Source organism: Bombus pyrosoma, linkage group LG4 (genome assembly GCF_014825855.1).
Source record: "Bombus pyrosoma isolate SC7728 linkage group LG4, ASM1482585v1, whole genome shotgun sequence".
Taxonomy (NCBI): Eukaryota; Metazoa; Arthropoda; class Insecta; order Hymenoptera; family Apidae; genus Bombus; species Bombus pyrosoma.
In genome coordinates, this window is record NC_057773.1 from 14,570,386 (window position 1) to 14,596,935 (window position 26,550).

At 31.7% G+C, this 26,550-nt stretch overlaps 3 protein-coding genes across 21 annotated transcripts; 1 reads left to right on the forward strand and 2 right to left on the reverse strand.

Annotated features, from left to right (window-relative positions):
- Nucleotides 1-57: 57 nt before the first annotated feature.
- LOC122566505 (ubiquitin-conjugating enzyme E2Q-like protein CG4502) lies at nt 58-12,497 on the reverse strand. 12 transcript variants are annotated; one of them, XM_043723870.1, is made up of 8 exons: nt 12,400-12,497; nt 11,287-11,625; nt 10,010-10,173; nt 9,770-9,892; nt 9,462-9,669; nt 5,346-5,620; nt 4,317-4,724; nt 58-2,113 (listed from the first exon to the last, which is right to left on the reverse strand). In XM_043723870.1, exons 2-8 carry the CDS (start codon nt 11,363-11,365, stop codon nt 1,985-1,987), a joined length of 1,386 nt encoding a protein of 461 aa, XP_043579805.1. In that variant the 5' UTR covers nt 11,366-11,625; nt 12,400-12,497; the 3' UTR covers nt 58-1,984. The 12 variants fall into 12 exon arrangements, with proteins under 12 accessions (XP_043579805.1, XP_043579804.1, XP_043579806.1 ...); XM_043723869.1 differs by lacking the exon at nt 12,400-12,497 and adding an exon at nt 12,275-12,345; XM_043723871.1 differs by lacking the exon at nt 12,400-12,497 and adding an exon at nt 12,018-12,081.
- On the forward strand, nt 12,168-17,283 carry LOC122566499 (centromere protein I-like). Of its 7 annotated transcripts, none has more exons than XM_043723835.1 (15): nt 12,168-12,303; nt 13,182-13,307; nt 13,374-13,535; nt 13,652-13,740; nt 13,893-14,023; nt 14,093-14,273; nt 14,344-14,456; nt 14,526-14,680; nt 14,754-14,954; nt 15,489-15,595; nt 15,773-15,964; nt 16,064-16,188; nt 16,255-16,372; nt 16,758-16,928; nt 17,084-17,283. In XM_043723835.1, the coding sequence occupies exons 1-15, from the start codon at nt 12,249-12,251 to the stop codon at nt 17,150-17,152; spliced, it is 1,995 nt and encodes a 664-aa protein (XP_043579770.1). In that variant the 5' UTR covers nt 12,168-12,248; the 3' UTR covers nt 17,153-17,283. The 7 variants fall into 7 exon arrangements, with proteins under 7 accessions (XP_043579770.1, XP_043579772.1, XP_043579773.1 ...); XM_043723837.1 differs by having other exon boundaries at nt 13,386-13,535; XM_043723838.1 differs by lacking the exon at nt 12,168-12,303 and adding an exon at nt 12,447-12,492 and having other exon boundaries at nt 13,367-13,531.
- A 16-nt stretch (nt 17,284-17,299) lies between these two features.
- LOC122566507 (TATA box-binding protein-like 1) lies at nt 17,300-26,395 on the reverse strand. 2 transcript variants are annotated; one of them, XM_043723879.1, is made up of 5 exons: nt 26,245-26,395; nt 24,885-25,181; nt 23,907-24,157; nt 23,650-23,744; nt 17,300-23,272 (listed from the first exon to the last, which is right to left on the reverse strand). In XM_043723879.1, the coding sequence occupies exons 2-5, from the start codon at nt 25,170-25,172 to the stop codon at nt 23,034-23,036; spliced, it is 873 nt and encodes a 290-aa protein (XP_043579814.1). In that variant the 5' UTR covers nt 25,173-25,181; nt 26,245-26,395; the 3' UTR covers nt 17,300-23,033. The 2 variants fall into 2 exon arrangements, with proteins under 2 accessions (XP_043579814.1, XP_043579815.1); XM_043723880.1 differs by having other exon boundaries at nt 26,241-26,383.
- Nucleotides 26,396-26,550: the final 155 nt, after the last annotated feature.

The window sequence follows — 26,550 nt, forward strand, 5'->3', positions numbered from 1 at the left end:
ATATATCTTTCGCTCATTTTCATTTCACGATCGATAATAGAGACAGTATCAAGTAAATGCAATAGGACAATGTATATATTTGAGTCGATTTACAATTAGTTACAGAATGTCTCGCGCACTCATATCCATATATAGAACAATGTTGTTGACTTCAGAATACTGAAAATTATATTATACAATGCTATGAAATATGTTTGGAAATTGGCTAGCATAATAAAAGCTAAACTTGACGCTACGCTTTTTTTTTTTCTTTTTTTCTTTACAAATGTTAATCGACGCAATATAAAAATTTATGCACGTGTTTGTAGCATCACATGTCCAAGGCAATGACAGTTGAAACAAAGAAATACAGAATCGAGAGACTACGTTTTCTCTTCTTCGCTTAAAAAATCTGTAGATATTACAAATATAAATAACATGGCTGTATTAAATTTTGTATTATGTAGTAACAGAAATTACTCGATCATTGTAACGAATGTCATTCCTTCTATACCACTAAATTCTTATTCTTACGTTTTAATGGAACGAAACTAATTCGCTGGATGAAAGACATTTTTTTGGTAACAAGTTAACAAAAATATTTGTAAATATATTTAGATACCCACGTAAAAGTTATAAAATATTTATCATTAGGGTATGTTTATTACTCGTAGTAGGATCGTCGTGATAGTTTTACCGATAATCCATTCAACGTGGAATTGGTAAAATAACGTTTTCGTAACTAGGTCTCGAGCTTTATCATTACCGTTTCAACCGAATTAACAAATTCTTGATTTCCACCTTCCTTTTTCAACTACGTGTTACGTTACATTACCTGTCATTTATAAAAGCAACATTTAATGCGATTATAACGCAGTTACATTGTTTCCGGGAAAAGGAAGTACAGAAAGCATTCGATAATTGCTCGGAAAGATGCTCTGCGTAATTGCACACTCCTCGTCCCCGCCACGCAGTCTGACTACTAATTCTATACTAATTCAAAGGTGAAACTTATTGTTTTTCACCACTTCTTAATGAAACTTTTACCAACGTAGATTTGGTAGATGTTTCTGATTAAATCGAATGCGACGAACTCGTAGAATCGACCCGTCCTCTCCGTATATATAACCGTTTCGGTGTCGCTTTATTTCCGAGATATTGCAAGGTATCGTTACAACAGTGTATTTCTGTTTAGAATTACGCGTCTGTGGCAGCATACACGTCCTGTATTGTGGATGCCGGCCGATTATTCTTCCGTTTGCAAAGATGGGTCGGCCATATGCAAGACTGCAGGAATGCAAGAAACGTCCGTTATAATTTGTAACTCGATTAAAAGCGAATATCATCGTTGTATCGGGATTTGAGTTTGGCTTTGGTACTCTCGATCGAACCGTCGCGAGATAAACGACCGACATCCAATAGCGATGTATACGCTGGCTGGCACAGAACGCACGATTACAAGCAGGAGGAACAGAGTGTGTAACGGTAGCTTGTAATATCTCGGAAAGTAAGCGAGATGGACGGTTATACGTGTAGGAGAAGGATACTCAAGAAACGTCGCGCTTTACAACGTATTAAAAAATCATGGAACTCGAAGAGAACGGAACGGTTCCACGAGTTCACCATCAGCCAATTACACAACGTAATTCGAATTACATTTACTTCTTGATATGTATTTAATTATCGTTTACTAAGTAAGCAAATTTGCTCCAAATTACATGGTATTTGGTGTCGTTCTAATCAGAAAAATGTGACAAAGGTGTCGGTAAAGGTGTTTTATTGATCGCGAGTCAAAAATTTGGCACGTCTAAAATCTCAATTTCTAGAAATAGGATGATCGTTTTTACGTGTGCGCAATTGGGAAAAATCGAGTCCGGATCTTTGCGCGATTATCGAATGTTTCCCGTAATGATACAAACGGAAGTCACATCCGAAACCTGTTGATTGTGAGCACGAATTCTTAAATAACAACAAAGTCTTCCGTTCCTTCGTAAGGTCTGCAGAGTTATCCTTCTGTAAGCGGCGGTGTAACCCAACCATACTTCTCGTGCGTTTTTACTAGACTTCTGAAGGATTCTTCGGCGGAACGTCTGTTAAATTCTTTGCTGGTCTTTGGTTTTCTCGCTACGCGGCCCTGAAAAGTAGTTTGCGGAATAAAATAGATTTGTGTGCGCGTGTGCGTGCGTGCGTGCGTGCGTGCGTGTGTGTAATTGTTTATCTAATAAATTTTTGTATACGTGTACAAGGAATTATCTTGCAAAAGAAAGATTATTAATATGTAATCAATGACTATAACGTTTAACCGATATATATTATATTAGGTTATCCGGAAAGTGTCTTTCTTTTACAGACACGTCTTTTACAACGATGCATCTTTATACAAACATGAAACCTAATCTATCAAACGTTGTGATCTTTATCTTGATAGAACATAGTGGATCATACGTAATTCGATAAAATAATAGAAAACGGAAAATGTTGTGCATCCGTTATTTAATTCCTTATAAAACGAAAGAAACTTTTCGGACCACCTAATATACATATATTATTTAACCGATAACGATTAGCCGACTTGGCAAACAAGCAGATTATCAATTCGGCGAGTATGTGATTTTTATGTACAGTTGATCGCACCGTTTAACTTTAACAGCCGCTTTAACTTTTCAAAGCATTAAAACGACTTTTTGAGTTTCTTGAAAAGCTAAAACTTCTTAGGCCGCTAGATGAAGCGCAAAGATTTTTATAGAAATTCCGATTGATCGCTTTTTGTAACATTTTTATTCTCTATTGTAATCTGTAATGAAAATTTAAGCAATCCTAATATCATAGATTTATATACACGTTGAAATGCTCCGAAAGCAGCGTAATTGGTGTACCGTATGCGGGGAACAACTGGTTCAGGATCGCAATTGTCGTAGTTTCGATTCGAAGGAAGACGCTTGCCGTAAGCGTCAACAACGATCAAGGGCATTTTGATATACCGGCCAACGGTGCTGCTGCATAGTCTACGCGTATGCGTTTCCAAGGATCTATGGCCGTATTCCCAATGGTAGTCACGAAACTTGGGTAGACGATGGGTGTCGATCGTCGAGGATCGGCTGTCCGAGCAACGGCGACTCTATGGTCGGATATTAGACTTATATCGCTGTAAGCAATTGGCCCTATTTGCAACAAATGTTCGACTTGTTTATCGTACATACGGTGCTATTTCTTTTCGGTTACCGAATGGCTACCGCAAATCACCTTACGGCTGGATTTTCTCCCTTGTTTCTTTCCCCTTTTTATTTAACCACCACTATGGGATCAAGCCGGTCCATAAGCTACGATGCATAACAAAGTACTTGCTTTACTTTCTTACAACACTCGGCTTTGATAGCCACTAGCCTTAATAAAACGATATTCGGTTAAACCGTCGGATTAACCGTTCGCGATCCGATAACGTTGGGATCCTATCGATGATCGGAACGGAGTTCGTCATTTTGATTTTACAATTTTTTTTCCATCGTTACGGAGACTTGCACTTTGTGCTTTTTTTTCTAAACGTGTCCAATCCAACGAGCAAACCCTCTAAACGATAACCATTTTTTTCTTAATCCGTCGAATCTAGATACAAAGGTTTCTTCCTTTCTTCGTAAAAATGACGACAGTACTGGGTGTCTTTGGCAGAGAGTCGCGCTCCCAAGCATTTACCAGTGTCTCTCCGTATCCCCTAAATCTCTTTCAGGTCCGTGAAGCGTTTCTTCCTTTGTTCGTAAAAGTGACGATAGTATCGAACGATGTTGGTAGAGAATCGCACTTTCAAAGATTTATCAAAGCGTCTTACCGTATATTCTTAATCTCTTTCGAGTCTCCTTTTGCTCCGCAATCTCTATCCAAGCACGTTATTCCAAGTTGTCGTACTCGCACGAGCTACAACACCTTATTCTCAAACTATTCGTTCTATCGCTCGACTATATCGCTATATCTATATTGATGTTATACGATCGACGCTTCGGCCTACGAAAAGTCAGATTCTACGTCTTCGAAGGAATAGAATTGGACATACAGATACTGCGAATGTGTGGCGCAAAACGGTTGCTCATGCTGACGCAAAATATTTGTTCCTCGACTTTGCTCGGGACACGCTTTCGCCTCTACTTTCGATATACGGTATGTACCTGTTACGACCATACTTCGAACGCTGTTGGCAAACGCGGTTGCCATTTATATGTCCACGTATGGCCCCTTTCATAATAAAAACATATCCGATCAAGCGTACATCCTCGCAAAGTATCGGACCTTTTGGAAACTTTCGAATCAGCGAAAGATCGCGAACAAGGTTGAAAATGATATTTTACCTGGCCTTTAACGATGCTGGCCGCGAATTGCATGATAACAGCTTCGATCGTGTACGCACTGGCCCATCCTCTGGGCGTGAGAAGCTCCATACAGATCGCACCGCCTTCCATAACGAAGCCTTTCTCGATTCTTGGCGAAATAACGCGCATAAAAGGTGGAGCGAACGGGAAATTCTCAGGAAACACCACGTGGAGAAGTATGTAAGGTATATCGAGCTCCCTCATGTCCGCGGCCAGTTCACTTTCCGGATCGATCTTGTGCAGTCTCACGTGCCACTCGAACAAATTGTCGTTTACCAACTCCGCGGTGAATGTTGACTCGAGCCGATTCTGCATCCTCTGAATTTCGCTTAGTTCCTTCATTAAACGACGTAAGCGAAGTCCCTTATCCGGCATTGCAATCGTTCCCTGAAATAACATTAAAATTACGAAACGAGCCTTGTCGGATACTTGTTACGGATAAAGTTTCATTGTTTCACGTTCGTAACAAGCGTTTATTTTAACGTGGTTAACAGCTTGTTAACAGCAAAAAAATACGCTCGAAAGATATTTGATCTCTACTAACTAATTATCTCGATTATCTCGAAAACGGCGCGCCATGTGAAAATATATGTATCAACAACGCTACTAACACATTACTAAAATGTAGAAATTAAAATGTGGGATTTATAAATGGGGTCCAAAACGATATTTACTATGTTGTTCGTCATCTGGTATCAACGAATACCTGTCATACGTAACGTAAATTGTTTTATTTGCCGCATTATGCATGATACGTTCAAATTAAACGTGTAAAAATTACAATTGAAATAACAGAGCGTGTCTGCCTATAAATTTGCAAAAGACTTCTCTCCATCTTATATCCATCTTATGGGTAGCGATATGAAGCGAATCTTCGTAAATACATATTCAACTTGGTGCCTTCGCTAACGATCGCGCTATACGCGCTAACGAACACGGTCTATATAAAAAATACGTCTGTAAATACATCTGTACATATAGGAAATACCTGCGTAGTGAGAAAAATACCTGCGTGGAATTAGCAGTAGATTTTTTTGACTTGAAGAAACAACTTGCATGATTAGAGTTGCTAGCGCCGGCATTGTCGGACAATGTGGCATCGGTAGGAGTGACCGCATCCGGACGATGATGTCGACTCAGAAGCCTCCTGGACGGAGAACTCGTCGAACTGCTTGCTCCATCTTGCTCCGAGATCTTCTCCGAGGGTCGAAAGAATTTTCGAAAAACAGCCACCACCTTCTCCTTCGATCTCGTAGACATGGTTCTGCCAGCCTTACGATACGCTATTTATTTATAATCGTAATTTTCTGTTAGTCGAATTTCTACCATCTGAAACGAATCGATATAATTAAAAGATATATAAAGGTGGGCGATAAAGTTTGCCAAGAAGGTATAATCATGAACATTGAAATTTCGATTTCTGTTATAACGCTTTAAAATTCATACCAAGTCGTGTTTCAACCATTCTCTTTGATACCATCCCGATAACAGCATCAACTGCTCTGCGAATTTTTATCAAACTTTATGTCGTTATAAGCAACGCTTATTGCAACCTAATATCCATCTAACGATAAACACAAGCTTCGTTTCACCCGCTAAATGTTACGAATGTTACGACAAAAGCGGCACTACTTTGAATATTTTCTATGTTTTTTTCCGTATTACGTGTATCCATTCTGCACGTTCCTACGCTTTTGTGTGTGCGCTCGTACGTGCGTGCGTGCGTGCGTGCGTGCGTGCGTGCGTGCGTGCGTGCGTGCGTGCGTGCGTGCGTGCGTGCGCGCGCCTGTGTGTAATTAAACATTCGCGGTCTATTTATCAAAAGTGATTACCTGAAACGACGAATATGTTACATTTTTCCATAATTTTCACACATATACACGTTCCGATACACGAGTCATTCAATTTTTACTAATTTTTAACAACGTACTAAGTCAAAGCTTTTGGAAAACTTCAAACGGCAAAGTAGAACAGTATAAAATACAATCTTCTCGATACCTATGAAAAAGTAAACCGACATACTCGCGCGTTATCATTACGTTATCAAAACAACTATAATTAGTAGATTTACGTAAAAAATCTGAAATCTCTCGAGTCTCTGAAGCCTCCCTGAAAAAGAAAACGATACAACGAAGCACTATTTTCTATAATAACGTGGACAGATACATTTAATATAAATACATTTAATATCCGCCGATAATCGTTCGCGATTATATAAATACACCAATTATTAGTCAAACTAACTGAACTTGCAACACGAACTAAGCACCTCGACGCACGATAACGCGCCTTCTACGACACACGAATCTCTGTGCTCGCTCTATGGCACATTAAAACGGTAGAACCGCCAACTTCATCCGGCAACGTGTAAACGAGATACCCTTGTATACGATTCCGTTTCATAACGTCACACCACTCGTTACTCTTTGATAAATGGAGAAACAGGTTTCCTATATTGCCAAAGTGCGAGTATCCTTTTAGCGGAATAATTAATAGGAGAGGAGAGAGAGTGAGAGAGAGACAAAGGTTCGTGGTAGGAAAGTAGCGTATGAAAAAGAGGCTGGTGCGAGGCAAGGTTCGGTGAATATCGCGCCAGCATCCGCAGCAGCCTGTATTTAACACGAGTCGTTCGCGACACTGCACCACTCACCCTTTTCTCCCTTTACGATCAGGGGTTATTCCGTTTCGACGACCGTTTGCGAGTCATCGTTAAACATCGGCCACTAACGCGTCCGTGGTATATAAATAATGGAGAGAAGAGGCACGATGCGTTCGTCTCGAGAGCACGCACGGACGGAGCAGGTAGACGACAACGGAACACGGCGCAGTCTCCACCCTCGTTGAAACTGGCCGGCCGCGTAGTTCGGAAGGGTTGCTAGCAACCATGCCCAGGGCCGTCTCTTAACCTCATCCAGACCAACACCTTATTACCATTTTTCGAATTTTCAAATGTTACGTTAAACTAAACTTTCAACTATTACTCCGTCAGTCATTAGCTCCGATCGTCGATCGATGTTTTAACGTTGTTACCACTCAACATTTTCCAACCTATCCAAACATTTTACTATGCTGTCTTCTACACATTTTATTTTATTATTATCGCTTTTAATCAATCGCTCGCTCTATAGTATCTTTCTTATCACCTATACCTTCCATAGAGATTTCGAATCGTTTAATCTGAATTTACCAAGAGATTTATTATTTCCATTATTTTATTCCAAGCAAAATCCCGTTCATACGAATCCCCCTTTTAAAACCCTAATGTTTTACACCTATGTCGATCAATTACTCGCTGAGTTTCTCATGATCCTTTAATCACCGACGATTGTCCGACATTTCTCATTTCACTGCTACGCCAGTACTATATAGTAGTATAGTAGTATGAGTAAAAGTTTTCACCATTTCCAGTAATTCTGTTACGCGAACCCACGTACGCCGTATATGGTTTAAGAAGCGCCGCATTATACGAAAGTTACGAACTAGCATCGATACCAGCATCGAAATTTCAAACAAGTACGAAGAACATTATCTTTTCATAAGTAACTCTTTTTATCATTTTTATCAATCGTAAAAATTTGTCTGTACAAAATCTCCCTATATCATCCAAAAGTTTATGTACAACGAACACCTCCAATTGTTATATCATTATCTCACGATAAATAAATAAAAGCCTATTTCCAAAAATATAATAAATTCCTTCCGAATAGCAATATTAAGCAGTAACATATTAGAATGCCTTCTTTATAACATAAAAGAAATACCGTACAACAACCTAAATGTTACTTTAATCAAATAATGCCCGTCTACTTTATCGTACCAATCATTCAATTATTTTTTACCGTAATTATTCGTAGTATCATGCGCGATACGAGACCAACTATTAACTATTATAGCGCGCCTCTACACGTGCGTGCGTGAATAAAATTATTATGTAATAAATTAGATCGAATTAAGAGACATAGTTAGTTAGATAAGTTTCTAATTGATTACAAATTTTAAAATACATTTGTTATTGTTTTACACGTGTATAGTGCTTTCGAACGATACCTTCATAGCTATCGTCTATAGAAAAGAAACGAGTATCCAAGAAGGAAATATATTCAATCCAAGAAAATCGATCGCAACGGAAGATAATGATCTTGATGATATTAGATAATAGAACTGCATGAAAAATTAAACGATAAACTAAGCGCAACAAAATTTCTAATCCTTTGCACGACACAATGAAATGGTACACGGCATTCCTAATTTTTCCTTTAAAATAAATTTCACTGTATAATAAAGCCATCATATTATAACTAAGTTGTACAGTATAAAATTAAGAATCCATCACGCGTGATTCGATTTATAGAATATTATAATTTATTCGCTTACGAATATACCCTTACGAATTTATACAATCTGCGGCCCTGTTTAATCTAAATAAATTTAATAACTTAATATCGATCCAATTTACGCGTATCATATTGGCAAATATTAGATTACATAGGGGGCAGATTGTAACTGGTCAACCTTTTAGTACAACATGAAAATGCTACGTAAATTAAAAATCTTATCTAGACTGTGCAATGCAGTAAGTAGATAATTTAGCTTGTAGCGATAATTTACCAATAAAATTAATTATCATCTCCTGATATTTTAAAGAACTTTTAAAGAACGCTACAAAAAAAAAAAAAAAAAACACTCGTATAAAAAGATATAATATAGATACTAATGTGTTCTAAATTTCAGTATTTTTAACACTCACTCGCTTAACAATTAAATTAAATTATACTTCTATTTATTCTTGCAGATACTATTTATTCTTCCACGGTTTTATAATATAACAATTTAAATATCGATTTGAAAATAAGAAAACCAACACATGCTTAGTTACGTAAGCAAATACCAGAAAGCATGATAAATATTGAACCCATATCCATTTCAATTCTTCCCAAATACTAGGTTGATAATGAATTAAATAATCCCTATAAACTAGTTCTCCTTGGATAACTACTACGTTTTCATTCGAATAACCCGATTGTTCCATTACATATCTATCGCTTATTTTAGCTGCAACTGAAAGAAATTTTTATTACCGTATCTTCTTTGTAGTAAGGGATAACATTGAAAAATACCACTCACATTTCCTCTTAAAATTTTCCATCAGTAATTCATCTATGGAATAGTCAGCAATTTCTATACTGCGATTATACGTTTGATATAAACCTTCGCTAGTGATCACGCTCTTCTGTTGCAATATCAAGTCACCGTAGAAACATACTTTCTGCGCCTCTTCGTTTAACGTATGAGTAAAATATGCAATGGATTCTACCGTCGTCTCCACCAACTGCTGTAACAAGATCAATATCGACGCTTATAAATAACAAAGTAAGAGTAATATAATAGTGATAAGAAGAAACGATAACAAAATAACAAACATACGGTCCTACCTTTAGTTGGAAATTGAAGAAAAGTAAAAGTTTAAGAGATCTTATAGGTTCATCGGTATAAAAGTGTGCTTCAAACTTTAAAATGTCCTTTCTACCATCCATATTTGTATCTACTTCTCGAACCTAAAATCTTTAAATTCTTATTAATTCTTATGCAAAATGTATATACGATAACAACAGTTTACAGATATCAATGTAATAATTCATATCTTTTACATTATAATAACATAAAGATAAAACCTTTATCAATGTACAGTCATCCTTGATTTCGTTATCCTTGTACGTTTTAAAAGTTGAACAAATTATAGGGTTAATACTGTAATCTCTGTTTGCTAACAAAATATATTTATAGTTAAACGATACATCAGGCTTCTCCATCAGTACACGATTTTTCAATGAGTAACCTGAAAATTATATTAGCTAACTGTATAATACAGAATATAAAAATATAAATTACGCTGCCATAAAGTAGGATACCGTAAGTTATAAATGTTACGAATTATGGTAAAATATATTGACATAACTACGTGTAAAAATAAAACGTTAAAAAATGTATACCTCCTGCGTTCGAAATAATAAAAAAAGGGGTAATCAATGATAAAACTATAAGAAATAGTACGACGAGAAAGCTTAATGAACATATTTCACTTTTGTATTTATAATCGATAGGACTTGAAAGTATTTCGAGAGTAGCCATTTTGGCGCGTTGTCTTCGAAAAGGTTAAGGAAATAAGTATATACGTATGTACATGTGTATAAGTAATAGCCGCAAAGTCACAGAGATAGAGCACGCGCAGCCGTACGTTTGGTTATACGTTACAGTGTAAGTGGACGCGATGTGGGAAAAGAAAGAGGACGCTGCACAGAGGCGCCTTCTGTCCTTGTCTAATTATCCATGCACACCAACGCCGCTCTTTAATCGCTATTATACTTATATATTTACTATACGAATGTGCATCCGTTACTAGACAAACTTATAATATTATGGTTCCCATTAGTCCAGTCGAATTAACAATTTATCAACTTTGGAAACGGGAAATTTTTTATTTCCAATAAAAATGTACAAACTTATCTCAGTTTCTTCTCTCAACTTTCTGAAACACCTATATATTCAGAAAGCTGAAAGTTGAATGAATCGCTTGGCATTTGCATTTCCTTGCTTCCTAAGCATAGGGGGAAGAGCTTTCTTTTTTTTTTTTTTTTTTTTTTTGTAGCGTATCGTAACTGGATCTACTAAGGAGATTCGAAACAGAGGAGATCGTGGGTGGACCCCGAACAATTTCCAACATCGACACCAAAACGGAATATCCACGGAAAAGACATAATGCTATGCATTATTTGGTGAGACATGGAAGGCGTGGTGTATCATGAATTTCATTGAAATCCCAGTGAAACGGTTAATGCTACAATTTGTCAACGCCAACTGAAGCGATTGAAGGACGAATTAATGCAAAAAAATGCTCATCGATGGCCCAGTAGTAGGCGCGGAAAGTACGGTTATATAAACACTGATGAACCTGGAATGGGAAATTTTCCCGCACCCACCATACGCCCCCGACATTGCTCCTTCCGGTTTTCACTCTTGTTCCGTTCCATGCAACACGCCTTGGAAGGCACGCATTTTGCCAATCTCTTGAGAAACTTCGAAAATGGATCGATGATTGGATCACCCCAAAAGAAAAGCCCTTCTATCGACCAGAGGTCCAGCTTTTACCAAAATGATGGCAAAATATAGTCGAAATTGCAATTGCAATTACTTTGATTGATATCCGATTGTAACATAATATGAAAATAATAAATATTCCAAGTAAAGAAAAAAAGCGGCATAAATTAACGCAACTCCATCGTAATTGGGACTGGAAAAAAAAAAAAGAGAAAAAATTATCATATGTGCGAAAGTTCTCTGATAGCATGTATTAATAATTAAGTTTTATGATAATATTAACTGGTGTGTCAAGTTTTATGTATACGGACATAACTGCAATGCACTTGTATTTTCGATCAATCGATTCCATCGGAAAGCAATAGCTATTTCAAACTGTTCATCACTGGTCCGAGAACAACCAGAACACTGAGAACATGATCTGAATAATAATAAATCAGAATAATGAGCGTGAACACTGAGCACTCTCGCTTCCTCTCTGATATAAGCCATAAGCTCTATGACTTATGACAATATATAGTGTTTGTTTAGAATTTTAAGCGGGTAGAATGAATTTTTCATTATCAATAGCATTATATTCTTTACCTTAAATATTACTTATAGGGATAACCATTGTTTGATACAAAAATAGGTTAGGAACATACTGAAAGCAAATATTTCAAGCTGTTATGATATTTAGGTTATGATGTACAACAATATCATTAAAAATACCGGTAATGATTTAGTTAAAAAGTGAGCTTTCAAACACGATTGAGCGTTTAAAAATGTTTATTTCTTTTTCTTACAAATAATTTGTTGTTATACAATATAAAAAAAATGACGACAGATAAAGAAAGGGATACCTTTTTGAAGTTTTTACGAGATTTGAAAGGTACGTAACTAAAAATACAATAAGCATTCAAAAGTATTCAAACAGTAGTATGATTTACGTTTTAATATATAAAAGCATAGTGGCGCTAGTACTTACAGTTATAGTATATTTGGAATTATTCATTAGGATGTGTCCATGTTTTCTAAGAATCTAGAGACAACAAATAACAACTATAGAACCTTTATCATGGTAATACCATATTCATACCAAGCAAAAAAGTATTTGAATATTGCGATTTAAGACCTGTAATTTGTCATTTCCTTTGCTCTAAGAAAACTGAACATAAATAAATGAATTTCGGTATGTTTCAAATGATTTTGAAAGGAAATGAAAATGAAAATTTAATATCTGTCCATTACTAAGAGAAACTTAAGAAAAAGGGATATTATACAAAAAAAAAAATATAGATCTTTTAATAAGAAGTAAATCAACAACTCGGCTCATAATTAAAGAGTTCAATAATAATGAGAATATTGCGATTAAACCATCATCCTGACATCAGAAGATATTAACACCGAGAGAAGAGAAATCAGTTCTTTGCGACATAGAAAACATTATTCTTTACCAGCATCAAGTTTGGTATTAAAATCATTACTACAACAAACTATGAGAAAAAAGCATATGTATAATTATGCCAGCAAACTTTATGGAAGGACAATATTATGTAATGACGATATTATCTTGTTTGAATACTTTTATTATTGACTGTATATATGTACCTATATATACCATAGTCATTTTCCCTTACTCTAATATATATTACTAATATATATATATTAGATTGATATAATATGTAAATAGTAATGTATGATAAAATGTTTTCAATTTTAAATCTTCCAATAAGTACATTTTTTTTTTTTCTATTCTTTCTTTTGTAGTAAAAAAGAAAGATTATTCTACATTTGAAGAATCACTCAGTATATTACAAAATTATGCTGCGACTAAAGGGTTGATAGATGAAGATATCGATTTGTTAGCAGATATTATTATAAATACAGAATTAGGTGAGTATACAAACGTTATAAGAAGAAACAAACAGTTACATTCTATTGAAAACATAAAGGAAAAAGTATGTTTGATAGGTGCTACTAAATTAGTATCCTTGGCAAAGTGTTTAGTTCCAAGGCACGAGATACCCGAACGCACAGTTAAGTCTCTTATTTCTTGGTGCCTAGCGTCTATAAATGAACTGCCTATTACTGTATCCACTATTATTATACAATGGACAGTTGGTAATATTTTTCTTTTCTTTTTTTTTTTTTTTTCTTTTTAATCGTATAATAATGCGACGGAACAAAGTATATATAAGATAAAAATTTAAATTGTATGTGTGCCTTCGTGCTTTCAGGCATATTGGACTATCAACTAATAGATAAAAAAGTTATAAATATATATTACAGCGTCTTCTTTTATATGATGTTGAAAAAGGAAAGACTGGTAAGTGTGTATACATTCTGTTTGCCAATACTGCATATGTAAATTTACAAAAGAAACCTGTAATTACAATAGAAAGTTTTAATAATGATCATAATATAAGTCATATTGTGTAGTTACATTATTTAAATATTTTCCTACTATTACCGTTATAGGAAAGACATATAGCACGTATCATTTATGTATTAACAAAACCAGAGGATGTAACTCGCAGAGATATATCTAGATTACTGAATCTTCATCAAAAATATTCGAAACCTCGTAAACATATTATTGTCTTATTGTCGTAAGTAATTGCGATTTGAGTTGCTTCATTTAACGAATGTAATATTAATTTGCGTAAGATTTATTTTAGATTATTCAAATCTTACAAACCAGAATTAGTTCCTGAAAAAATTCAGTCTATAAATACAGAAAGTGTATGGAAACCAATACCTGAAATTTTGCGATTAATGCTTCAAGATGCGAAAAGTCGTTTAGAGATTCAACAAACACAGGACTTACATTCAGAGTGTTTTAACTGGAATGTATTTGAGGTAAGCATTTGATAATTATAAAATTTATAGAAACGTGAAATATTTATATATATCTTTTCAACTTTAATAGTTTATGAAAACAAAGAAGACTGTAGCACCTCTGTTACCACCTGTAGGATATTTTCAAATTGGCTCTAATATTTTCAGAGAAAAGGATACAAAATCTATCTTTGAGATTTCTAGGTAAATAAATAATATTATTGCTTTGTTACGTTTATTGATTGATATTCGTTATATAGTAAGCTATTACAGTACAGAAGAACTGGGAAAATTGCACTTAAGTGTAGAATTACCGTGTAATGCCATATCACTTTTGTCTAATATTGCCGGGTACCATCTTCTTACATTTGCTGATTTCCACTATCAGAGTAGATTCTCTTATAATCTCTACAATACTTTAATAAGAGGTACACCTATAACATAGTCTGTAATATAATAAGTGTTTCTAGAAAAGTAAATTTAATGTTTCTTTCATTTCAGCATTTATTTTGGAAAATGAAAAATTTTCTACAGAAGAAATTAACAAATTACTTGATATAACTATAGAATTTTCACAATATATGCAACAAGATATACTTGTCGTTAATCGTTTCCTCGATGAATATCTGTATTTTAATACGGGGGAATATCAATCAAAGTTACTAGTTCTATTGCAATGGATGACGTCGGTGTCTATTAGCGGTATATTTTCATTTATATTTATTAAGGGACTGCGTACAAAAAGTTAGTTCTCTATAAATATTTCTATTCAAATGATCTTTGTAGAATATTTCTTCGTATTGATAGACTTTTGATTGATTGATTGATTGATTGATTGATTGATTGATTGATTGATTGATTGATTGATTGATTGATATCATATTGGCTTGAAAAGACATGAATAAGCAGAGTTTCTATGGTCAATTTTTATAAAGATTTAGTTATCTATCCTAAAAGCCAATTGCTTTTTGTATCTGTCAAGCGATGTGCTATTACTTTGATTATACATGATTTTCTCTTACTATTGAAGATTATTTAGATGGATACTTTTAGATAGATGGATACATAGAAGAATTTTTAAACGGAAGTTGCGAAAGTGGTAGATGTGAAGATATTCTTCTAATAGTTAAAAATTTAGTTCAGAATTTCGTTTAGTTAGTGCTGTATTATATATTTCTGTACTTAGTGTAATTATTTTATTAAAATTATTTTATTAAAAAAGAAAAATATATTCAGATTTACAGGAAAAGATATTAGTTCATGTACAAAATATGTTTTACGAATCAACCTTAAGTATGAAGTGTGAAATTATCAGAACATTGAAAATGTTGATCACAAATTTGGTATGTTAAACATATTATTTTACTACCTTATTTAACTTACAGTTGGCTTTCCTATTGCATAAGTTACTTTTATTGAAACTATTTAAGTATCGGAAATAACATAAAAATAAGAGTAACATAATTATTAATAAAGCAATAGTAGTCAACTGACAATTTTACAATGCCATTTTTTTGTAGTTTGTTAGTCAAGCATTTGAAGAATGCAGTCATAAAACGCCTGCACCATTTCTAGGACAAGGTGCAGTGGATAATTTAGAAGAGGCTATTCCTATTCTTACAAAAACCTCAAAAACCCTTATCGTGTCTGGTTTAAACATACATTCGTACGATATTTTATTACTCTCAGAAGCATTATCATTTTATGAGGAGGTAAATGATGAAGATAAATAATAATATCTTCGTATAATTAACATAAATAGTAATGAAATATTAATAATTCAGTGCCGTACTTTTACTGAAAATGTTTAGATTTGTATATTGGAAAATCGAAGTACCGTAATGTCGTTCACATTAGCACCTCCTGCAGTAATTTATGGAGGTTTTATTACGAGGCATTGTGCGATTTTGTCAAAAATATGCAAATTGCTATTGAGGTATGCATCCTATAAACTCTGTTTACGTTTGTGAATTAGCCCTTCAATTGCAATATCTGCTCACAGGTATCGTAATAGAAGTTTACAATTAAAAAATCGTAAGGTACAAAAGTTATATAAGAAAAAGTTTAACACTATATCTATCTATGCTCAAGACATTGTTGAAGCATTATGGTATAACGAGGTATGTAAATATGACACTAAAATCAGTTAACGAATAATCTAATCGTCAAATGTTAATTTTCTGTAATGAATTTCTACATTGAATTGTGCTGTTAGGCTCGACTAATTTGAAAACATGTATTTTTTTTATTACATTGCCTTTATGGATCGAAGTTAAAAATTCGGATAAAATATTAATAAAAATCCCATCGGGACGGAATTAAATTGGAAGGTTGTCAATTAATTAATTAATTATGATTGATCGTACAAGAATATTATGTTTAAAATATCTTTTCTGCATTAAATTTTCATCATCAGGAAATAATTCTTCTTTCTTTTTCTTTTTTCTTTTTTCCCTAATTTTGGCATTTAAGAATTATATTTTTTGCTAAACTTATATTTTTCAGCCATTTAAAAAACGCAGTAATACGTACTTTTTAAGAGGTGTTCCAACGAAAGTGATGGAAGATTTAAAACATTGCAATCTAAATTGCCTTTTAAATATTAGTAACCATTATGCCATCTTACCTTACAAATGTATATTGAACAAAACAGGACTGAGTATTAACACAAGAGAGGTAAGAAATAACGCATAGTTATTTTTAATATTTTTGTCTATTAGTCTTTTAAATAATATTAACGTACCTAATAGAGTAAAGTTACTTTTTAACATTATTAATGATAACTTCTAAATGATAAAAAGTTATTTCATGCGATGATAAAATTTTTACAGGCTGCTATGAGCGTAGCATTGTATTATTATCCAACCGTAAGTGAATTTCTTGATATATTTCAAAATTAACTGTAATAATAAATCTAAATATTAAAAGGTATGTACATTATTTCCGAAGAAATACTCTTGAGATGTAATAAATGTTTTTAGCTGTACGTTTTATACATTAAAACAATAATTTATAAAGTTTGTAATAATAAGTACGTGTGAAATAAGTTGATTTAAATTAATCATTGCCTTTTATTTCTTTGATTTTTACATAAAAATTTTCATGTACAGTTCATTCAACAGTCTTTAATACATATCTACCTAATGAAAAGTTACATATAAATTATCATGGATGCCTTGGGCTCATACTTTAGAAAGTATATCATTTTCTTATTTTCCTTTTTTTTTTTTTTTTTTCTTTTACATATTTTTTAATTTATCTTACTTATTTTATGCATCAATATTTAGTGTACACGTTGCAGTAGATTGAAAATTACTCATGTTTACATGAAAATAGTAGCTTCACAATGCATTACGCAGAAAATCTCTTTGAAAGTGAGTGTGAACATCTCTTAAATTTAAAATCTATATAATGCTCTATTAAAAGTATTCATAAATACATATTCTAGAAGAGGCCATGCTATCGATGCAACATTATTCTACATACTAAATATACTTTATAACTACCATACTTTAAAACAATTCATGTATGTATTACTAATACTATTGATAGTGCGTTAAAGAATTGATAGGGTACCATTTTGATACATTTTATTCATCAATATTTCGAGCAAGTTTCAAGAACAGAGGAAAAAAGTTTATAAAAAAAAAAAAAGAAAAAAGAAGAAAAAATAACTCGTTATAACTGAACTATGTATATATTTCTCTACTGCGGATTGATTTTCACAAAATCACATTCATTATTGCCTTAGAATTCAATCGTACCGTGCAAAGGAATGAATAAAGAATGTAAATGTATAATATTAGTAACTATGTTGAATTCAAAGAAATATTTACTATAAATATCAGTATATACGATGTATTACTATTATTTAATTGATACAATATATACCATATTAGCATATTTTTCTACGTTTTCTTTTTCTTCGCTATAAACTGATACAGCTACATGATAGTACATCATTATGTCAATAATAACGATTTAAGACAATGACAACATCGAGAACTTAGTGCTTCTCTAACGATTATAATATGTTATAAAATTATCCCCAGTTTTAATGAATCAATTAAAACTGTGTAACTTTGCTTAATATCATAACATTTGTACCATCTAAACATGTCTCGTGTTAAGCTGCAAATGAAGTATTTTCAAAGATCGATATAACAACCAGATACATATTCATAAACGTCTAGTTATTTATACCTATAAAAATAATGATTATATCTGATGATGTATTACGCTAGAAAATTATACTTTGCTATGGACACATTCAGAGATGTTATAACTACGAGTACATATAAGGATTAACAGAGAATGTTCACCTCTACCAAAATTTTTAATAAATTCTTTCATTTTCATGATAACATACAATTTGATTTGCAAATATGTTGAAAAGATATTACATGTTTTCGTTAATAACTGTACAAGCACTTTATTAAGAATAGCATAGTTAAATTTCATCAATCTTGAGCAATGTATTCATGTTACCTATACTATTTTAAATCGCAACATGTTTTTACGGACTGTCTTTGGTGTAAATATATTCTCAGACTAGAAAATAATAGTATCAAGAGGCCTGGAATGTGAAAACAGTAACGTACATTAAATTTAGTAGATTTGGTAAAAGTGCACATCATTTTTCATGATATTAGCGATCAGAAACTTTGCTTTTATATGTAGCAATTATAGTATGTCAATTATAATTAATTTGTTCAAATCAGATAGTATGAGCAGCATAAAATAATGCTTGATATTAAAAGTATCAGTAGAAGTAGAAATATTTATAACAGTGTAATATTAATACTTATGCTGCTTAAACTACTTTGGATATAAAGCCTGATATATTCTTATAAAGATCGAGAATAAATTAAAATTATTATTAAAAAAAAAATGTATCGTAAACATATGATGTTATACTAGTAAACAATAACAATTAATATTTTATTGTCATGAATTTGAAAAAATCATTAAAACAGTTGCGTTTGTTCGGATGAGAGTACTGAAATAGCATTTAGTTATAGTCTGTGATTGGCAGTCACTCGGTTGTAATAAAGAATGATTCATTTTAGAAACTAACATTAAATTACATGTAATACTAAATAACATCACTGCAGTTCCATGCTGACATTAAGTTGAATTTGAATATAACTTCATCGACAAACACTTTCTAAATATGCTCTAGGAAATATTAGCTACATATACAAAGTTCAGAAGAATGTAAAACATAATAATGGCAATAATTATGATAAAACAATTTTCTTTATGACATTAATAATCTTATCCAGAAAAGAATGAAGTGCCAGCAGATATAATTGAAAAAATAAGTATAAAGAATGGTTTTATTTATTTTAAGCATTCTAAATAAGATAGTTTGCTACTCGAAAATTATATGATTCCTAATATAAATTCCTTCAATGTAAATACTTCTGTACTCTATGCATACAATAATACATCAGAGATATTTTGGACAATAATTTACTGCATTGAATATAATTACTATATTTAGATTTCATGCTGCTGTATATATAGGATAAGATATATCATTCCAGAAATGGAGATATGTAGAATAGGATATTTCGTTCCAGAAATTCGCTATACAAGTTTGTGTGCAATGATTGTATAGATATTATAAATTCCGCTAAACTTTTCCTTTTTATAGCAAATACCGCTTTAGAAAAAGCATTGTCATTAGATTTCCTTAAACAATTTCTCTAGGTTCTTCCAATATAAAATTTATGGAACAATGCCAGAAACCTTTACATTTAGATTGTTAAACTAGTAGAAACTATTACTAAATTAAGAAACAAATATTTTACGTCAACGTACGTATCAAATAATTTTTCTGAAAACTGCTGAAAATCCATAAATCGCATTTTTATAGTTTTACAACAAACGGGAAAATGTGTTTTACGTAACATAAATTAAATATACTGCCTTTTTTCATATTAATGTTATTATTACATCACCCAAGGTAAAGAAAGTTTTACCGTCTTATCTTTATTCTAGCATTAATTATAACTTTAAAATGCAATTTTTTTTTTTTAATCATTATTGTTTATAACCATAAAATATCAAGATTTTTCAATTGATGTTAGTTAAAGGACATAACATGGAGGACTTCAAATAAAAACTAAGGAATGATACTATTTTATAATAAAAGAGAATTGTATTTATAAATGCTAAATGAAAGTTTCTGAAAATTTTGTTCAAATAACATTCCTATAAAACGCTTTAAATTCATAATACTTTGTATTAAATTTTAATGCACATCTAAAATAATTACAAAAGTATATAATGTTTCTACATATTGTATATTTTTTAACTATGAAAGAAAGAAAGGCATGAAATGTATATATGTATTGACTTCAACAAAGTTATAAATTACACAGCGGTTCTGACATTATTGCCATTCTTAAAATAAAAGTTCTTCATTCGTATGATAATATTTAATACATTTGGTAATCGATGTAAAATTAAGGTGCTTCAAGTAAGTGCCTAATGTCATATATATTTTAATTAAATTCGAGCTCTTAATTTTCGTATCTTGGATATACTACGGGCAGTGACTATAGCATCTTTGTAAAAGAACTTGTTTCGCATATAGTTAATATTAAATCATTGGTGATTATGAGAATTCAATTAAGCTTAGTGTACAAATAGCATTATGTATGGCACAAGGTACAGATCAATATTCATTATAGTATTGAAAGGTATTGCCAATGTTTTTCTTCATTCACGCGTACTTATGATATGAAAAAGGATCATCAAGAATGTATATAATTAGTAACAGGTGTAAGGTATGCATGTTGTTTTATAATATTCAGAAAGTATACAACTAATTGCATATTAGTATATCTGGATAACTTGATTTATTTACACTATGTCTTATTTAAAGTCCATACGTCTACTTTTAAATGATAGTAATGTTGTCAGAGAATGTTTTTGTTTTCGTTAAAGTACACCATACAATTATAACAAATTTTGTATGTTATCTATTCCTAGGTTTTATTACCAAACAGAATTTAAAAATAGCCTTGCGTCAGTCAAGCTTCTCGTATTTAAGATGTATTAGACTCGTATTTTTGAATATTTTGTAAAACATAACATTTATCATTCCTCAAACTATGATATATGACAATAACTAACTAATTAAAATTAAATGATAACGACATAATTCAAATACGCTTATCGTCATGAGGATACTGCAAGTGATAAATAAATAAATGAACAAGATCTTACACGTTGGTAATAGATATTAGAAACGATGAGTAATATGTTATCGTAATCTGTTCTATTCTTTAAATTTTTGTTGCGATTCTCAAAAGGTAAAATGAGACACTTCACTGATGTTATGATCTCTTGTTTCACTTTTCAAGTACGTTCCATAACAACCAAGAAGGGAGGATTGACAAGTTATTTTAAACTAATATCCAGGCTTGGGACTAATCTGTATATCGATGTAAGCATAAATAATGAAGCCCAATATTAAAACACTGCTATCAGGCCTGCGTAATTTTTATACAATTAATAGAAGATAATAATCATTTTACATAGCGTCTTTTTTTTTCTTCTTCTTTTTTTTTCTTTTTTTTTTTTTTTTTTTTTTTTGTTGCAACTGTTAATGGTGTTAACACAGCCCATAGCCATATAGAGTAACCATACAGACGCTTAAAACAAATTTTTCCCGTACTGCAGCTTTTTTAACTTATTTAACAGAAAACGAAAAAAGTTTCCATTAAAAGACTTTTAAAATCAAATTAAATTAGATCGACTCTCTGTTATTATACTAACAAAAATGTCATTTGTATAGAAATATCCTCAAATGTAGTATAATATGTCATTGTAGTAGAAAAGTAAATTGTGATACTAAACAAAATTTTTAGCTTCTTAGATGTCCTTTGATCACTTTATCTCAAATTTTAGACATCCATCTTTGGCACAATATGTTAATTAAGCAGAAATAGATTATATATATATATATATATAAGTAGAAAAAAAGAATAATAAAACAGCAAAAATGTGTACACTTTCCATCGCTACAAAAGTTCAGCATATAATCTGTCATTATATAATGAAAAACTAAATAAACATGAATCGATTCATTATTTAAATTATAGAGTAGCATGGTTACAAACAAGTTCTCTTTAGAATTACTTCTAATTACTTAAATGTAGCAAATTCTATCAGAAGAACAAAAATGAAAGGAAAAGATGGAAAACAGAAAAGATTGAACAAGTGTTGAGATATTGTTTGCTAAACACAATGAATATGCATACATTGTTTTTATGTCTGACATTTATATATATATATCTATATATCTATATATATACACACACACGCACACGCGCACACACACACACACATACAATACACACGATATGCATATTATATACATATGTGTGTGTATGTGTATATGTATATATATATACATATATATATATATGTATGTATGATATATATAAGAATGTATCTATGTACGTATGTGTATCATTAATGAAAGTAAATTATGACGATATCGTTACGATGATGAAATTCAGTTCAGTTGATTCAATATTAGTATAATCATAATTAAAGCACTTGCATGTGCATATTTGTCTCTAGCACTCACACATTGTCTTTTCACTAAGGGAAATAGAATACTTCACTTCACTCTCTAGATAACACTTTTGTACACAAAGCAGTATGTATCTATTTTTTTTTTTTCTTTTCTTTTCCTTGTAGAACAAGATGTAAGAAGTATAACAGTTTCACAATTAACAGAGGAGCAGCAAAATAAACAGCTCAGTCCCAACTGGCGTCACTCTCACCCTCTTCTTCTTCCTCCTCCTCGTCAGAGAACATGGTATCATATATATAATCTTGATCATGTAGGAACTCATCACGACTTCTTTTTCTTAGCCCCATTCTACGCTTCTTCGTTGTTAGGGCAAGTTCATCTTCTGTCGTTCTCTCCTTACGAAATTCGTAGACTAGTGGATAAATATATTCAATTGCAGCTTGGACAGCGGCAACATTGGGAGCTACAATGTACATTTCAATTTACCCAATAATAAACATAATAATTATAAGATCGTATACGAAAACAACATATTTCCTTATAGATTTTTACTTCAATCTTCATAGATAAAATATCTATGAATGTTGTTTATGCCAAGGTATGGATATATTTACCAGCTGTCCTTCAGTGTTTATAATTGAATGTCATTCGTCCGTGTGTTACAAGTTGATTCTTCATTTCAAATTTATGAATGAGACATTTTCTATTCTAAAACACACTTGCAATCTTTCATCCATAGCATTGCATAAATAACATTGTGTTAACGAGATATTTCATTTACGATTGTAAAAGAACTAGTAATTCATTTAACGCAAACTTTGATCCAATAGTAAAACAAACCTGTTACAGTGACACTTCCAGTAGAAAATATTTTCAATGTAGCTTTTGGTTCTTTTAGTTTGTATGTGACACCAGGATGTAATTCTGGCTCATAACTAAAAAAAGCAAATACATAAATATTTTTGACTATAATACATTATCGGTATAATAGATTATAAAAGGGTATAAATCAATATATCATTGTTAGTCGAATCAAGTCAGTTCAATCATTCCTGTACATCATATAGGTTTATTTAAGCATACATATGTATACTTACTCTGCATTTTCTTTATGACATGATGAAAATGATGTTATCTTGATTGCAAATGGCATACAGCATGTACCCAGTACATTAACCACTCTATAATTGTTAAATCGTACTTTAAATCCAAGCTTCTGAAGTGAACGAGCAAAGCGGCGAGCTGCTATCTTTGCTTGAACTTCACTAGTTGCACCGGTACACGTTACCTTGCCAGAAGACCATATAGAAGCAGTAGTATATGGTCTCCTTAGTTTCATAGTAATCATCTACAACATGCATGCATATACTAAGAACATTGCCTATAAATGTTATTCAATATTTCAAATTATTTAAAATCTAAAAATTATATTTAAAACCTAAAGATCAAGAAAGTTCAGCTAGAAAGTTTCATGTAGTCTTGAAATGTATGTATATCTCGCTTAAAATTGAACTATTACATATTCTGATATTTTTAATTTAATATATATTAAAGCATAGTTATATTCTCAAGTAGGAATTAAAATATTATTATATTAAAATTATACTAAGATCATTCTTATTATCATACAGATAATGTATCTTATATAATCTAGGAATGGGATAAAATCAAGGAGCGCACCATTTTACTAAACAATTAGTCATAATCTTTTACTGTTAATTACAAAAACCTGAAAGCCAAATGTAAAATATTTATGATTAATTTATAACAAATAACTTTATATGCTCTTCACATCTTGTTAACGTTGATACTTTAACTCTTGTTACTTTAATTTTTAATATTTTTTAATAATTTTTATTCACTGCTTAAAAAAAACATTGTGAATTTTATTAAAGTATGTAAGCGTTCTAGTAATGTAATTTAAATTTTCTGCATAGAAACATTGAACAGAAATTAAAGATATAAAAATTAATCTTACATCACAATCAAGTATATTAAGTATAATTAATATGCTACAAATGTAAGGAAAAAAAAAAAAAAAAGAAAAGAAACAAGACTGTTTCAACAAAACATACCCCATTCTCTCTTCTATATTCCACATTAGATCCATTTAGCGCAATTTCTCGTAAATTTAAATGACACCTAACGCTGAAGCTGCAAACTACATTATTGATAACGATATCCAATTCACGAGGTTCTTGTTCATGAGGCTCCATGTAAGGTTGGATCTGTCCATCAAATATCCTCTCATCTTTTTCTTCTTTACATATGTTGGTATTGTCTAAATTCTTTACATCCTCTACGTGATTTATTGATGTGTTTGTTAAAGGTTTCATGCCATTCTTTTGAATAGCAGTTGCCATAATATATCCCTATGGAAAAACAAATAAAAAGGAAAAAGAAATTGAGATTACCATTATCCTTTGTATATAATCTAACATAGAAACATTGATTAGTAGCGTTACATCACTTATTACTTTATACAACATGGCATTTCGTTTTATGATTTATGAAATAATTCTTAAACGATAAAGTCCTGGTTTTTTTTTTTTTTTTTTCATAAAAGCCAATTTTGTTTGATTTAAGTACTGGGGAATAAAATATCTATTTGTTGTATCACTAAATTAAAAAAATTACTGATTAATTAAGGTAACATCGCCGTTTGTTATGCCATTAATTATCAGAAATATTAATAAATATTGTATCATTTAAATTATTTGTAATTCCGTCAACTATTATGTAAATCAATATATACTTTAATCTCAAATTTAATGTTAGGGGTCCGCAGTTCCTAATTTAAAAAATTTTAAGTTTGTATCCCTCAATTTTCAATGACTTTTCATTTATATTGAACACCCAAAACATAAGAAGCTCAAAAAATTCATACAAAAACAATAACTGAAAAATACGGTACTTCTGAAAAAAATGGTTTTATATAGTAAAATAGAGCTTCAAGTTTCTTTCTCTAAAAATTTAAATAATTAATAATGACATTTTATGTAAAACAACATGATGTAAAGTCGTTATTGCCGATGTTACCTCACTGGAATGATATATGATAAGTATGCAGATACATCCTATAAAAAATATATCAATTTTAATTCAGAAAGATAATGAATTTCCGGAGGAAGTTAAATTGAAATTCTACGAAATTGTTTTAAAATTACTACAAGTGAAACATAGCGGAAATGCGCAAACATTTAAAAGACACGATGTTTATAGAAGCACGCGAACGTTTAATGAAAATTTTCGTGAGATGTATTTCAAAAATGCTGAGAAATGTTCGAAAGGTTTTCTCGGATGTTTGATGAGGTGACAGTAAGAAAAGATGAAAAGCACAATTGCTATTCCTTATAGCGTTAAATGACTATAGTACTAAATTAGAAGATTAATATCTCGATCAACAGCGGCGAACAAAATAGAAATCGCACCCACTTGTGCCTATGTTATATGCTTTTTTATTAAAGATAACTTCTTTGTTGACAAGTGCCAGGAGAACGCAAAGTTAGCTCAATAATCACTGCCATTGTTTTCGGCCATCTTCACTAGACTAGCTACTGATCAAAGTCACGGACGCGGCAATGATACATAAAAGAGAATACTCATTGATAAAATATAGCCGTGTAATCTTCCTGGTATATTTTTAAATTTTCCACCAACTGTTAAATTCTATATAAATTTATATATGTTACATCTTCTTCAGTAAACTGTATAAGTATTTAAATAAATATTATATTTTCT